The sequence below is a fragment of the Carassius auratus genome, unplaced genomic scaffold (genome assembly GCF_003368295.1).
Source record: "Carassius auratus strain Wakin unplaced genomic scaffold, ASM336829v1 scaf_tig00013598, whole genome shotgun sequence".
Lineage (NCBI taxonomy): Eukaryota > Metazoa > Chordata > Actinopteri > Cypriniformes > Cyprinidae > Carassius > Carassius auratus.
This window is the reverse complement of record NW_020524419.1, coordinates 86931-102074: the sequence shown is the minus strand read 5'-3', so window position 1 is coordinate 102074 and position 15144 is coordinate 86931. Positions and strand designations below refer to the sequence as shown.

The window sequence follows — 15144 nt, the reverse complement described above, 5'->3', positions numbered from 1 at the left end:
GATGCTGCTTTGAGCTGTTTAAGATGGTCCTTTGCTGCTCATGAACTGGTTTAAGGTGGTCCTTAGCTGGTCATGTGCTGGTCCTAAGCAGTGTTGGGGCTAGTTACTCAAAAAAGTAATATATTACATATTACATATTACTCTCAAAAATAGTAATGCCTTACTTTACTGTATTACTCCCTGGAGAAAGTAACTAGTTATATTACTAGTTATATTACTAGTTACATCTTTTTTTCTTAATTACTCTATAATTGCCTGAGATGCATCAGATGGAGGGAGAACATACAAAGGAGGAGTGTTCTTTAGGGTCTTTATCAGTGGCGGCTCCTGCCAATTCTCTCAGGGGGGGCAAATGTTTGCTCTATTAATGAGGATAGGTCACCCATTCAATTGATAAATTAACGGGTAGTTAAAGATGTAAAGGGAACCGAACTACTGTAGTATTAATTAAAAATAAACTGACATTAGGAATCAATCTCTTGCACTCCTTATTTTTCTATATCCGTGTTAACACTATTCAGCAGCATATGAAGACTAACACCAGGATGTGGTTTTTCCAAAAAATACTTTTTACTTTTCGATTTCAGTTTAATAAGAAATAATTGAAGTCACATAAATCACTGTTTACACAACTCACTTATATTACTGCTCGTCAGTACACCTGTTCTCTAATCAGCGGTTAATTCCATCATGTGCGTGATTTCACATAGAGCAGCTGTTACTAACACAGAGCCGTTATTAACTGAGAAGATGCGCAAATCCACTTCATTTTCAGCGTTTATTGGCACGGTTGTATGAACATATGGTTCACGCACCTGATGGAATAAACCGCTTTAGAGAACCGGCTTTACTGAGATGCGCATTAACGAGCGGCCGATCGTGATCGGAGCACTCCTACAAAATAATTACTGAATCTCCACCCGTCGAAACTAGCTTTCTGTTGCTGGGAACCTTCCTCTGAAAAAGAGCTTGCCGTTGTTGACGCTTCCATTTTTCCCCATCTGTCTGAGCGTGCCGCTCTGCTGCCGGCTGTCGACCAATCAGTGATGGTAAATGATACCTCGTGCCAAACCCAGACCAATCACTGTTCCATTCACGCCCTCCTTCCCTTCCCTTCTGTTCTCTGTGTTGTGTGCCTTGTGTGTGATGAAGGTGCTACTGGCAAATGTAACGCAAGTAACTAGCTTGGGAAAACTGTAATAATATTACCATTTTCAGACGAGTAATGCCTTACACTACTAGTTACTGAAAAAAGTAATATTATTACAGTAACGCGTTACTTTGTAACGCGTTACACCCAACACTGGTCCTAAGCAACTAGTTCCTGTTCAGGACCAGGTTAGTACCAGCACATGACCAGCTTAATCCAGCTCATGACCAGCTTAAACCAGCACAAACCAGTAGACATGCTTCAAAACATACCTAACCAGCATGTGCTGTTTTTATTTATTTTTTTTTTTTATAAAATGGGTGGTTGGAGACCCTTGCTCTATTATCAATGCTTTATTATCTTATTGTAATATGGGTAATGGATGCTAGTATGGATGATATCCAGAAACTATTTTTGATGTTTTGAAATATGAACAATTTAGCATGATAGTATCCTTGCGGTCTTAAAGTAGGGTCATTGATTGTTTAGTATCCTGTTGGGAATGGAGTGGTATACTTGTACGCATGACTGCTCTTGATTAAATGGACAATGATTGGAGTGTATAGGGGTAAAATTAATGACTGTGTGCTTCCGGGACTGGATAAATGTATGACTGATGGCCTTACAGAGGGGGAAATGAATGATTGACTACACAGGATTTGAGGAGTATTGATTTGTTGGTCCTGCCAAAGGAAATGGCAGTGACTGGTGGAGGCAACTGTGGTTGGAAGATATTGATTGCTTTACATGTACTTAAAAGCAAAGTGATTGGTGGGTGTGTCTTTGGAGAGGACCACTGATTGGTTTGGATGTGGTCATTGCCATTGGCAGTCGTAAGGGGATGGGTGGCTCATAATGATGATTTGGACTTGTGAGACGACTCACCAGCGTTCACACAGAGGCACTTTCAGCAGGGGCTTTGGCAGTTTGAGCTGCTGTTCCTTTACAGCATATGTTAAAACCTGCCTATCAGTATAGTGCCTGTAAGGTTGGTTACCCAGTTCAAACAACTCCCATATCGTCACACCAAGTGACCTGCAGAGTAAAAAAAATTAAATCAAATTTAGAACACAGAAACATAAGACACAGCAAAATGTCTGTTGGTCTAAAATGTATTTAAAGTACAAAAAGTCTGGAGCTTTATTTTCTCCTTATAGCCTATAGTATGTCACAGGGCAGATGTTCTCAAGCTTTTTTGTTGTTGATTATGCCTTTTAATTCCAAAGTTTGTAGGAATTTTCACAGAATTGAGCAATATACTTCAGGATATAGTACGCTGCAAAAATTTTTTATAATTGTCACCTTTATGAAAGGTGCTGAGCTTTGTGTTTTGTGCTTAAGCTTGTCAAATTTTTGAAGAACATGTCTGTCTCCACTTGAATAAGTTCTGCATGCTAGTTCTGCGTTTATCATTTGCAAATTAGTAACATCCTGATTGTAATACTGTGTTAATCTCTGCACTCAGGTTATGTTTTAGTGCACATATAATGGCATATTTTATATATACGTTTATCCTCCTGTAAAAATTATTAAAAAAAATAAATTATACAGTAGATATTGCAATTTAATACGAAGGTTGATAACCCCTGCCATTGTGATTTTCTCTGAGTTATTTCTCACCAGACGTTGCTGGACTTGGTTTGGTCCACTACTAAGAGATTGCCATGGACTTCATCAATAAGTTCTGGGGCAATCCAGCGTAGAGGAACCCATATTTGATCTGCTGTCACATAATAGTCATCCTAACAAAGGGAAAGGATGCACTGATATTCAGTAAAAAGAAATACTGAGACAACATCAAAATAATAACGTGAGCATGGCTGCTAATGCTAAAAATAATAGCCTTCATAGACTCACCTTGTATTTGCTGTGGCTGAGGCCATAGTCTCCAATTTTAACTGCCAGCTCTGAAGTCAACAGGCAGTTCCTTAGGGCCAGGTCACTGAGAACAGAACAGAGTGGAGCAATGTTTGCATCATTTATAGTTCCTGTCATTGGCAAACTTTCATTACAAAGGAAGTCACCTCACATTTTCTTCATTGGTGACACAAATAATTGATGATGTGTGTTGAGCAAGGGGTTTTCCCCCAGCAACAAAATCACTGATGCTGGAGTCTGTGACATGTACTCAGGCAGCACCAGGATATTGTTGCCAGGAGACACCAGAGCCGGACGTCCAGTGAGCGGTGGGGTGAAAAATAACATAGACGATCAATATGCAAGGAAAAGGCCAAAGGTTAGTGTATCCTCACCTGTGAATGTAATTGTGTTTGTGAAGATATAGAAGACCAGAAGCAATCTCGCATGCCATCCGCTGAAGAATCAAAGGGTCAGGGGTCATTGAGTCTGCTGCCCGACAGCTACGGAGGTATCCTTTAACATCTCCCTGTATTGAGTAAACAGCATTCTTAAGTACAGCACGAATGCTAATTTTTGTTATAGTGTGCAACTGTAATTCTGGTACCACTGTACAGTTTGTAACTGTGCAAATGCACAATTTTTAATATGACCAGCAGAGGGAGCATTAAGCTGTTCAATTAACCCTATGCTAAGCTCCATCCCCCTAGGATGCACAGACCAGCTTTACAGAAATGAATAGGAAATGTCAGTGAACAGCACGTTTTTTTGTTAAATGTCTCGGAATGAAACAAAGCAATGCTGTTTTTCTTAATTACATGTTGAATGATGCCATATAGTGATTAAACTACTCAAAATGTGAAATCAGAATCAAGATACACCACCATCTAAAAATATTCATTTGATGAGCTGTTTTTAACGTTATGACAACATCCTCCTTATGGTTCTGTGAAATCTTTAATTATCATTACTCATACTACATATTAAAACATTTATAGATTACATTGTAGGAAAGGTATTAACATTACTTGGAGAAAATGTAAATGGTCTTATAGATGTTGCATGTTCATTTGTGCATGACACCGTCTAATACACAGCATGAACAGCATAAAAGTGGTAAAATACTACATGCATTCTCTCTGTGTTCCTTATGTCACTATTATACTGAAGTGTGACCTGGCAACAAAGTTTAACATTCATTTTGTAATATTTTGGATTTAGTAAACTACCCAAAGCCACAGATTCTCCATAGACTTACATTAGAAAAGAACAAAAGTCTGATTATACTCTATGGCGATATAGTTGCTAAACTCAGATTGGTCAACATTTTTAAGGGCGTGGCTTAAAGAAGGGTCAATTGAACAGCACAGCCACTTGGACTCAAAAACTCATGCGGTTTGTAGTTTCTTGCTCTCAAAACTATACTTAGTAAATAAAGGGGATGCTACTTCAATACATTGTGTAATAATGGATATAGTGGCACTTCATGTCAAGAGGATTGCTGACTGCTAGTATAGACTCTAAAGGGTCATTAGACCAACTCAGACTATGTACTGAAGATGGTGAGCGAAGCAGCTGGTACTCAGTGGCTTACCAGCGGGCAGTGCTCCATAACCAGCAGGTAGGGTGTGACTTCTGAACACTGGGACAGACACTGCAGGAGGGCTGGATGCTGGAGCACCCTGTGGGATTCACACACTCAGACATCAAAACACTGCTCACATGAGAAACCATTTAGTTACACATTATAAATAAGAGCTGTCATTAATGTTGCTTCACTTTGTGCCTACAAATCATGTATTTTAGCATACAGCATAAGATGAGTAAAAAATGGGTAAGAGAGATAAGAGGAAAGATGTGTACCAGTAAGGCTGGACCTCTTCCAGGAAGTGCATCTGCTCCTGTACACTGGCACTGGCCTTTAGCTCCTTGACCACCACCTGTGTGGTACTGAGTCCAGCATTCACCTCGCCCAGCAAAACCTGAAAGCCAGCCCAAACCGCACATTAACATGGCTCACACCTGCCTCCTGTGAAACTGACAGCCCCGGTTTAAAAAGAGTGAACACTTGGTGTGCATTTAAAATTAAACCGTTTGTTTAACGGTAGCTCATAAAGAGATTACGGCAACATAATGCGTACACTGTACTGTGTATAAATTCAGCCTTGAGAGTACGGTACTCAAAAAACATTGCTATTTTCTCAGCACCAAATTACGGTCTATTTTTGTTGAGTTATAAAAGGCCTCACCTTGCCAAACCATCCCTGTCCCATTTCTTTGATGTAGAGGAGGCTGTGGCGTCCAAGATCTGTAGACTTCAGCTGCTGAACTGAGGGAAACAGAGAGACAATATACATTCAGAATTGGCGTATAAATGGATGAGCAATATCCAGGGAGGCACACCCACAAGAACCATGGTTATCTCAAACTACCGCATGGAGGATTTAAAATGAAAGAAATTTGTCACAAAAATTTTGACAACTTTAGTCCCACCTTGAACCATCATGATTCTTCAGATAAGCTTGGATGTTGAATATAAGGACGAAGAGTGGCTTTCTTTGTCTGGCAATTAACCATATAATGAAGGTGCCGTTCTTCTCCGGTTCTCCATGTTTCCATTCACACGCCAGGGGTTTAACCCTCCAAGCCCTCGGACAGCTGAGAAAGCAGCCCTGTCTGTCTACCTTCCCAGAGACAGAGCGCATCTCCTCGCGCTGAGATACTGCATCCCACAACATTCCCATAATACACACCGCTGGAGCTCACAGCTGGAGCCAACTCAACTTGAAGCTGCGGGAAACCAAGGGGCTTCTGCTGAGATCGGTGTTTAAAGTGCCAAGTGTCCCAACAGGATCTGGACGTCTGTCCGCAGCACAGCTCGGCACATGCCAAATGCGTCTGCTCACTCAAGCAATGCCATGAGCACATAATAACCCTCGCTCCTCTGCCCCCTTCCCTCTGTCTGTCTCAGCAAGACTATGGGGCAATTGTAAACAAATAAAGCACTGTGAGCAGCAGAAAGACCTCTGTCATTAACACGAGCCCCCCACACACCTCCTCCTGCGCTACCAGCAGGTCTCACAGTGTGCGTGTGTGCGCCTCACAGACCCATCCCTGTATTAATCCACTAAACTGTTCTCCTCCTCTGCAGCGTTCCAGAAGCTTCTCATTCCAGCCCCTCACACTCCCCGCCACAGTTACATTGTGGCTTTTGTCCACAGAGCAGCAGCGCCTGGTACCCCAGTACCAGCCAAAGACACACAGCCCATTCTCTGCCGCTCAAAGCCAGGATTGTCACAGCATTGACCCCCCCATTCCTGACACAACTATCTCTCTTTTCTTCAGCAGACTTGAACTGGCCTTTTATATGATTTCTGTGGAATCTGTGAGTTGTGCATTCCTGTCCCACTCCTGGCATTCCCAGAGCAGCCCTGGGCCATGTTAAAAATGCATTAAAACGCAGCATATTTGCACGAGAAAGTCCAGGCTGGTCTACGATTGCACACTGACTAGAAGAGAAATTCTACTTAATGTGTCGACAAAAGACTTCATACAGAGTAAAATTGCCAACTTAAATGGATAAGGGGATTTCACATGTGTTAAGATGAGTTATATTATGTGAACTTCCAATTTGGAAGAGAAAATACTGTACATCAAATTTTGTGATTTGGTGATATATGTATGATTCTGGTGTTGATTCTGGTATGAAACTACTGTAGCATGGTACTTAAACAGGGTTGCGTAATAACAGTATTTACTAGATTTTTTTTAATTTATTTTTTTTGAGGCCGATACGGATACGATATTAGGGAGTAAAAAAATATCGATAACGATATATCGGCCAATATTTTTTGTGCATAATATACTTGTTCAGTGGTCACGGATGATCTCACTGTTCAAATTATATTACAGTTTTTGACCCATGGATCAGATACTTTTTTTGGATCAGCAAGAAAAGAACAATTATTCAGTTTAACTTGGTTTCCATTTATTACTTAAAGCGAAGTACTTCTTTGATACCACAGTAAATACTACTAGATTAACTAAGAAAGTTTACATAATTAAAGAGACAAGAGAACTGTTTTGTTGTTTGATGGTCATTAATGAAAGCAGCAGTATGTATAGGCCACTGTCCCTGATGTACGGATCTGATATAATGATACACATCACATATCCCATTTCTTTCTCAGCTATTTTCATTTACTTGAGACATAACTGTGTTTACCTGAATAATTGTCGAGACGGGTATTTTGACTTAATTTTATGTGTATGTGTCTGTTCAGAGGATTCAATTCGGTGTTCGCGCGCTGTCTGAAACAAATGTGCGTGCTTCATGTGTATGCAGCTGTGCGCCTAGAAAACTGTGCACGGTTGACATTTATTACTCTTTAATTCAATTTAATTTTATTTTAAACATTCATTCATGGATCTGCGCTATTTTCTCAAGTATGTGAGAAAATGTCTTTAAATTAAAATTAAAATATCTATGGAATAATTTATCTACTGTATAATGGAAAAAGTTACTAATATTTAATTTAAAGAAAACGGATTCGACTTTATATTGGGATGTATGCATTTACTATTGTATAAAGTGACATAGAGTTATATACTGTATTAATTGTTCGCATAGCTCAACAACTGGTCAAGCATGGTGCTAGTAATGACAAGATTGTGGGATCAGTTCCCATGGTTTCTGAACTCTGTTCCTCGAGGTCTACTGTCCTGCAGAGTTTAGCTTCAACCCTAAACAACCAGCAAATCAAGGTTATTATAGACAGGTGAGTTTGATGAAGGTTAACTCTGCAGGACAGTGGACCTTGAGGGCCGGAGCTGAGAAATCTGCATTAAACGCTCTGTAAGCTGCTTTGAATAAAAGTCACAGCTACATGAATAAGCACAAAGAAAATGTCTGCAGTAGGCATTTTAGGGCCATAAATGTGATCCCCTCTTTCTCTGATTCTCCCTGTTCAACCTCTTCCAGACTGAAGCTTATGTCGCAGTCAATGAAAACCTGTGAATGTAGTTTGGGAGGTGAAAAAACACCAGGAACCAGTCAAGTGTTCATTTCTGGCTCTTTGCATTAATACAACAAGAGGGGGAGGATGGAAAGGGAGCGTTTTAACCATGACCGAGGCCTTCTCAACGAAGGACTCAGTGCTACCCTCTCCCTCTGCAACACCTGGACCAATCACATGGCTGTAACCACGGGCGACGAACAGTCCAGAGGCTATTGGCTGGCTCCTAAAACTCTTCTGTCCAATCCGTGCCTGTGTTTCAAGCCAGCATCCCGCTGTCTCCCTCACCCTCCCCTGATGCGCTACGCAGACAAGAGAGCGTGAGTCATAGGGAGAAAACCTGACTTGCACGGCTTCTTCCACCTCCAGATTCCACACAGTCAGCCACCGAGTGACTGGATTTGACTTGATGCAAAATCAACTGTAGTAGATTCAGTAGATTTTTATAAATTCTGAAGAACCTGTTAATGTTGTCAGCCTGTGTTAAACTTGCTGCCATTGTGGCCAGGCATATTGAGCGGTTGCCAGGGTGTTCCTATGTAGCTGGTAAGGTTTTCTGCATTGGTTTGCAGTTTCTCGGGTGTCCTAAGTGGTTACTAGGTGGTAATAGAGGTCATTCTGCTTCTATATGGACATGTAATTTGTTAGGATATTTTTTAGGATATATTTAGAATGTGTGTGATATATATATATATATATATATATGCTTTTAGCCATTCTAATATGCTGATTTGCTACTCAAGAAACATTTTTGATTATTATTATCATTGTTGAAACTGTAATAATTTTTTTGGGATTTTTTTATGAAAGTAAAGTTCAAAAGAAGAGCTATTTTTGGCTTTTTTTGCCTGTATCATAACAGGACAGTACCTAGACAGGAAGGGAATTATCCGCAAGCTGGGACTCGATCTCTAGATGCCCGAATATATTGGGCTTGGGCTGACATAGAAATCTTTTATAACCTTACTGTCTTTACTGTCACTTTTGATCAATATAATGCAGTCTTGCTGAAAAAATTTCTTTCAAAAAACCCAAACTTTTCTAGATAGGTAATGTGTTTTACAAAACTTTCAACCTAAAATATGTGCATAAGCCCTTTGTTGGTTGCCTTGGAAAGCACTACTAAGAAATCAATATCTTCTAAAGAGATGAAAATGTACAGCTGATTTGGTTTTCGGACACTTCATCTGTTTCATATCTGTTTTAATATTGCTGTTAAAAACATCTTAATTTCCATCTTTACTCTCCAGTGCTTCCATGCATTGATAACTTCCTTCCCTTTCTGCAGCCCAGTTCACATGCATCCATCATGCCAGGAGTCCTCTGGGGCTGTCTCACACGCATTATGCAACTGACAAACGTGTGTTCTGTTTCCAGAGACGGTTCGCTCTCCACCCTTCTTTGCACTGTGAGAACATAAACAAGGCCACTGCTCTTTTTCCGGAACCATCCGTTCACAATGGGCATAGTCCTGTTGTTTACCCTTCCTGTCACAAGGCCATTAGGAATGTGAGGGACACACATCAGCATAGTGTGGCACTTCACTTCCTGTATTGTTTATTAATGAAACAATGCAACCAGCATTGCAATGTGTTACAGTTATGTACTATAAACACCACAGTTAACACAGGCATTGTTAAATCAGCATTTAAATCATGTTTTCCATTAAAAACATGCCTCCTAATGATTGCCACCATGAATCACATGACCAGCACGCATTCAATATCCCTTTCATTGCTTGGCATTTTCTAAACATGGAGAAAAAAAATCTTTGCATTATTCAAAACACCTCCTTTTGTGAATAATAAATAAATAATGACAAATCGTGCAGATTCTTACATGACTTGCTAGGCTGTTTGGACACAGGTAGTGAAACCTCCGTGAGGGGCAGGATATAAACCTCGGGGTCATTCTGAGAGCTGGGGGAGGCTAAAGTGGAAAGGTCAGCTCGGCCTTCCTCCCCCTCCGTATTTTCAAACTCCTGCAGGGAACAAAAGCACACAGAAACTTCGAATAAATGCTTTCTATTGTAATATATTTTGAAAATGCAATTTATTCCTGTGATGCAAAGCAGAATTTCAGCATCGTTATTTGCAGTCTGCAGTCTTATATCAGTTCTATTACTTTATGCACACTGTGAAATTAATATGAAATCTGAATGGTCTCTTTTGTCACAGCGTGATGGCTGATGAAAGCCTCTAATGTGGGATTTTCTTTGTTGTGAATGCTGGATGCCACATTTCGGAAATTAGGCAATCATATGCTTGGACCCAATAACCTATCCAGCTCCCACAGCTCCACATGTTGGCTCATATTCGCACATTATGACTATTGTTGAGCATCTGTGTTGGGGAATTGTTGTACTGAATCTGTGCCATAACCAGCATGAATTCAATTCTGTATTTGATCCGAATTTGGATTTGGGTAGTAAACAGGGTGCAGAACTACTTTGCATTTGAAGTAAGTAATATTATATATTAATAACCAGTAGTCTTAATTAATTCTATTTAGCATGTGTAAGTTGTACAGCACTAAAGCACTAAATGAAAGCTTCTAGGAATGGCCTTTTACCGTTTCTTACTAGTAATTCATAGTTTTTACATGCAAAAAAAAAAAAAAACATACATTTGACAGCATTTTACTTTAAATTACATAAATTACAGGATTAAAACATTACATTTTTATTCACTGTACATGTTAAGGTGAAAAAAACTATAAGGCCTGCTGTATCATATTCAAAGCACAAATAACATGATCAAAACTTCGCAGTACATGATCCACATCTGTTTGATAGTTTATACTTTTTAGCAAGTGAAAGACCTTTTATTGTCATTGTAAAAATGCCCTCCTTCAGGTCGTGGCTTTTGAGAAACATTTATTAGTTCATCTCTCAATCATCATTGCATTGCATTAAACTACACCCGCAATAAAAACCACAGAGCTTTGATCATAAAAGCAAGCATTTAAATTTCATCTTGCTAAGATATATTATAAGGAGATATAAAGTGACATCTGATATTTATATGCATTTTATGCAAGTAGCCTGTTATACTCATAAAATATCTTTGATTTGCATTACCTTTACAAACTGAAATCATAATTGCATACTTAAATATCAGCAACTGCACCAAATGTTTTAGAAGAGTTCATATGAAAACCCCTTTAAGTGCCTTTTGATATTGAACATTTTTGTTTACTGTATGTTATTTCACTTCAATGTCAATACAAATAAGCATTAAAGTGAAATTACCAAAAACTACAAATAGGAACCTGATAAAATGCTTATTTTACAGGAAAATCTTTTAAATGAATTTAGATTGAATTTTTCAGGATTTAGAGGGGTTAACAAATTTTTGAACACATTTGAAGTTCGTGGTAGTTAGTTAGTAGGTAACCAGTACTGTTGTTGACAGAGAGTTGTGGAAGCAGTTGTGAGCATCTGTTGTGTGACTGTAATGAAAATTATGTAATGAAATTCCAAATTGCTATTAGCTTTGGCCAATACAATTATCTTCCTGCAAGCCAGTTCTTCACTTATGAATATTGTCCATGACTAGAAGCCCTGTCTTTACTTATAATAGAGCATTCTCTCTGCCTGCATATCCTCATAAACTTGTCGGGGGTTTTTTTGTGTGCAATGGACAACATCTCTTATCTGCTGGATTTATTGAGGAAGGGAAAAAAACATCCATTTCTTTATTTTTCAGGAATGGGACTAGCTTCCTGTATAATACAGTGGCATGCGATAGTTTGGGAACCCCGTGCAGAATCTGTGAAAATGTGAACATTTTTTACAAAACAAGAGAGATCATACAAAATGCATGTTATTTTTTATTTAGTACTGTCCTGAGTAAGATATTTATAAAATGTAGTCTTCCTTCTCCACGTTGAATGTAAAACAGCTGTAAGAGCAGATCTAGACTGAACTGTATCTGCTAATGTGGTGTATATCATCGGGAGTGGGATGTGGCTCGGAGGCAAATTGATGCAATATCATTGAGAACCACTTGAGGGTGCAAAGTAATTTACTTAATTCACACAGTCCATCTAAATATTTCATACTTCAATGTGTTATTCATGCATTATGTGTGCATTACTAAAGTGCTAACAGGACATATTTGAATTGGAGGCAGCAGTTTATCTTTATTCAACAGCAGTTGATAAAAACTTTAACCTGAAGTGAGCTATTGGTTTTCTTGCTTTATGTGCATGCTGGGATAAAGAGGATAAGATGAGAGGCTGGGAAATGCTGACCTGCTTCTCTCTACTGTACCATTTGTGCTTACAGATGTTCATTATATTTCCTCTGAAACATAGTGAGAGACATGGCAGCATCTATCGTTACTTATAAAGTTTGTGGTTTTTAAGAAAATAATATTTGTATTCAGGACAGATGCAATAATTTGATGCATGTCTGTTTCAAATAAATGGTGTTCTTTTTAACTTTATACAAAATGATTTTTCAAAATTGCAAATATATACAAAGATTATTGCTGTACATTTTAGAAGATAATATCCCTACTTCCATTTGCATGATTAATCCGATGTATTACTTACATTTCTTTGTAATTAATGGTGAAATTTACTACCGATTTCTAAGTAAAAAAACTGGTAACACTTTATTTTAAGTTGTGTTTGTTACATATGTTAAATGTACTTAATATTGTAAAAGCAATAAATTATATGTTATTACCTGCAAGTAAACCTAAAATAAATCCTAGCCCTAACCATATAGTAAGTACAAAACACGTAGTTCATTAATATTTCTCAAATCTTAAATATATAATTACACTGTAAAAAGGACACCTTAAAATAAAGTGCAAGCAAAAATTGTTTCTAAACAGATTTTTTTTTTTTCAGTGCATATTAATCCTGGAAAAAAAACACATTCATGGTTTACACAAAAATATGTTTTCAATATTTTAATTGTAATAATATTTCACAGTGTTATGCTATTTATTATGTTACGTTGTTGTGATATAAATAAATTCAGTCTTGGTGAGTTTAAAATATTTTTTTTCTTGTTATGGGTACCTGTATTAGGTATTTAAAAATTTTTTTTTTTTTTTTTTTGTGTCTCATTTCTCATTTCAGCTTGTCTATTTAACAGTACAGTAAGTAAATAATCGTATATAGTACATTTTAATACAATTTGTTTTAATACATGCCAATACAATTTTGATAAGTCTGACTCTGAGAGAAGGACAGTCTGTTCAATCTTAAATCTTAAGAAGACAGCATGACAGATTGATCATAATGAACAATTCTTCTCCACCTCATCAAATAAGAGACTATTTTCAGTGTAGTTATGGCATCTGTCAGCAGGGTCTAACTGTTTAAGAGATCTAGTCAAATCTACTCTGGCAAATGTACTGACATACAGATAGTAGAGAGTATTCAGTTTGATTTTGGCCCGGGATGTTCGACCACCATGGACTGCAGCCATACAGTCAGACTCTTCTCAACAAATGCACAATAAGAAGCCCAAGCATCTTGATGAAAAGTACGCCAGTGTAAAGCAGCCAACTCATTTCAATTAGACTCCAGCAATGGTTGTAGCTCACTCACTGCACTGCGCTGGGGAGCGAGGGCTGTTTTCCATTCAGGAAGAGCAGCTGTCTCACTCCATCAGCAGCGTGTGTGTGAAAGAGGGGCTGGGGCTCGTTCACAATACACACAATCTCTAAAGAGGCTTTAGTCACATTTAATACCAACACGACTGTGAAATCTGGATGGAGAGATGTGGTCTGGCCCCACATGCTGCAGCAATGCCATGCACTCTTTGGTAATGTCAGTTAAATCTACACTTTTTTGTTTCTGTTCAGTTACTGAGCAATATTTGAGAGATTTAGTCAGCTAAAATATGCTATGGTACTGCCATGGTATGGTTTATGTGGTACAAGCACCATTTAAAATTAAATTGCCTTTTAAATGTCAATTCAGGTCCTGAATACCGTATTGGTTTTGTATATAAATAATAATATTAGATCAGATTAGATCAGATTAAATTTATTCATTATATTAGCAGCTGAGATCAAACTGTATTAACAATATATATATTTTGATTAATTTATTAGTTCAAATTAGGCACAACAGTAATGTGTGCAAATTATGTTGTCCATTATATTATATTATTATATTATATTATATTATATTATATTATATTATATTATATTATATTATATTATATTATATATCAATAATTTCCCATTTCAGTGTATTATACATATCAGTGAATGAATATTTTGCTTAATTTATTAGCGATAAGTAGTCAAAATTAGACATTTTATTATATTATATTATATTATATTATATTATATTATATTATATTATATTATATTATATTATATTATATTATATTATATTATTCAGGAGCTATACTATTGCACATTTTATTCAGAAAAATGATATTCTACAAGTCTAAGTATTATTTATATAAACATTTAAATTAATTAATTAGTCAAAATCAATGTTGCATTTTATTTTGTTTGCAATTCTTGGACTTATGAAAGTTCCCTGTTGTGGGAAGTATCTATCTAAGTAGCTACAATTGTGTTAAGGTTTACTACATAGGCACAGTCAGGCCTATAATACACCCTCACTATCACTTTTGTTTGGTTGTCACATTTAGGTTTAGAATGAACTAATGTGAATTCTTCATGCAGGCAGTTACATGCTTATAATATGTCTTATTGAGAAAGAGCAAGTAAGGCAAGAAAATCCTACACAACAACAAATATAACAGCAATCTCAACCATGTTTTCCATTGCCTTCCTCCAGGTCAGTCTATATGGGTCAGCTTGTTTTCTCTCTGAACGGCCATACAAACATGGACAGATTTCCACAGGGTGGCATCCCTGTGATTTCCGCAGAACACCAAATGCCATGCTAATTATCTGCGCCACTGTGACTTCCTGGACTAGAAGCACTTTCACAGTCTGCCACAGACAGCCCAGTGTGGGACAGACATGGACAAACCATCCACCCACTCACAGTCACTTAGAGCAGACGATCCTATTAAAAACAGGCAGTCCATGAACACGGCTTTACAGCAGCTTATTCACGGCCTGTATCTGTGTGCTGCGATGCTTCCTCTGATGTGCCATTCTCCCACTGCTGCAG

General features: G+C 37.9%; 1 protein-coding gene across 4 annotated transcripts in view; it reads right to left on the bottom strand.

Annotated features, from left to right (window-relative positions):
- Positions 1 to 15144, bottom strand: part of LOC113074072 (serine/threonine-protein kinase LMTK1-like) — a 47896-nt gene that overhangs the window by 9375 nt on the left and 23377 nt on the right. For 2 of the 4 annotated variants that reach the window (XM_026246781.1, XM_026246783.1), the window contains exons 3-10: positions 9847 to 10003; positions 5257 to 5336; positions 4871 to 4989; positions 4602 to 4689; positions 3403 to 3536; positions 3008 to 3092; positions 2771 to 2892; positions 2036 to 2185 (exon numbers count right to left, since the gene is read on the bottom strand). In XM_026246781.1, the coding sequence (XP_026102566.1) occupies positions 2036 to 2185; positions 2771 to 2892; positions 3008 to 3092; positions 3403 to 3536; positions 4602 to 4689; positions 4871 to 4989; positions 5257 to 5336; positions 9847 to 10003 (935 nt within the window). Of the gene's footprint in view, positions 1 to 2035; positions 2186 to 2770; positions 2893 to 3007; positions 3093 to 3402; positions 3537 to 4601; positions 4690 to 4870; positions 4990 to 5256; positions 5337 to 5500; positions 8684 to 9846; positions 10004 to 15144 lie in introns of those variants that run through there. The other 2 variants (XM_026246782.1, XM_026246784.1) reach the window with 2 other exon arrangements.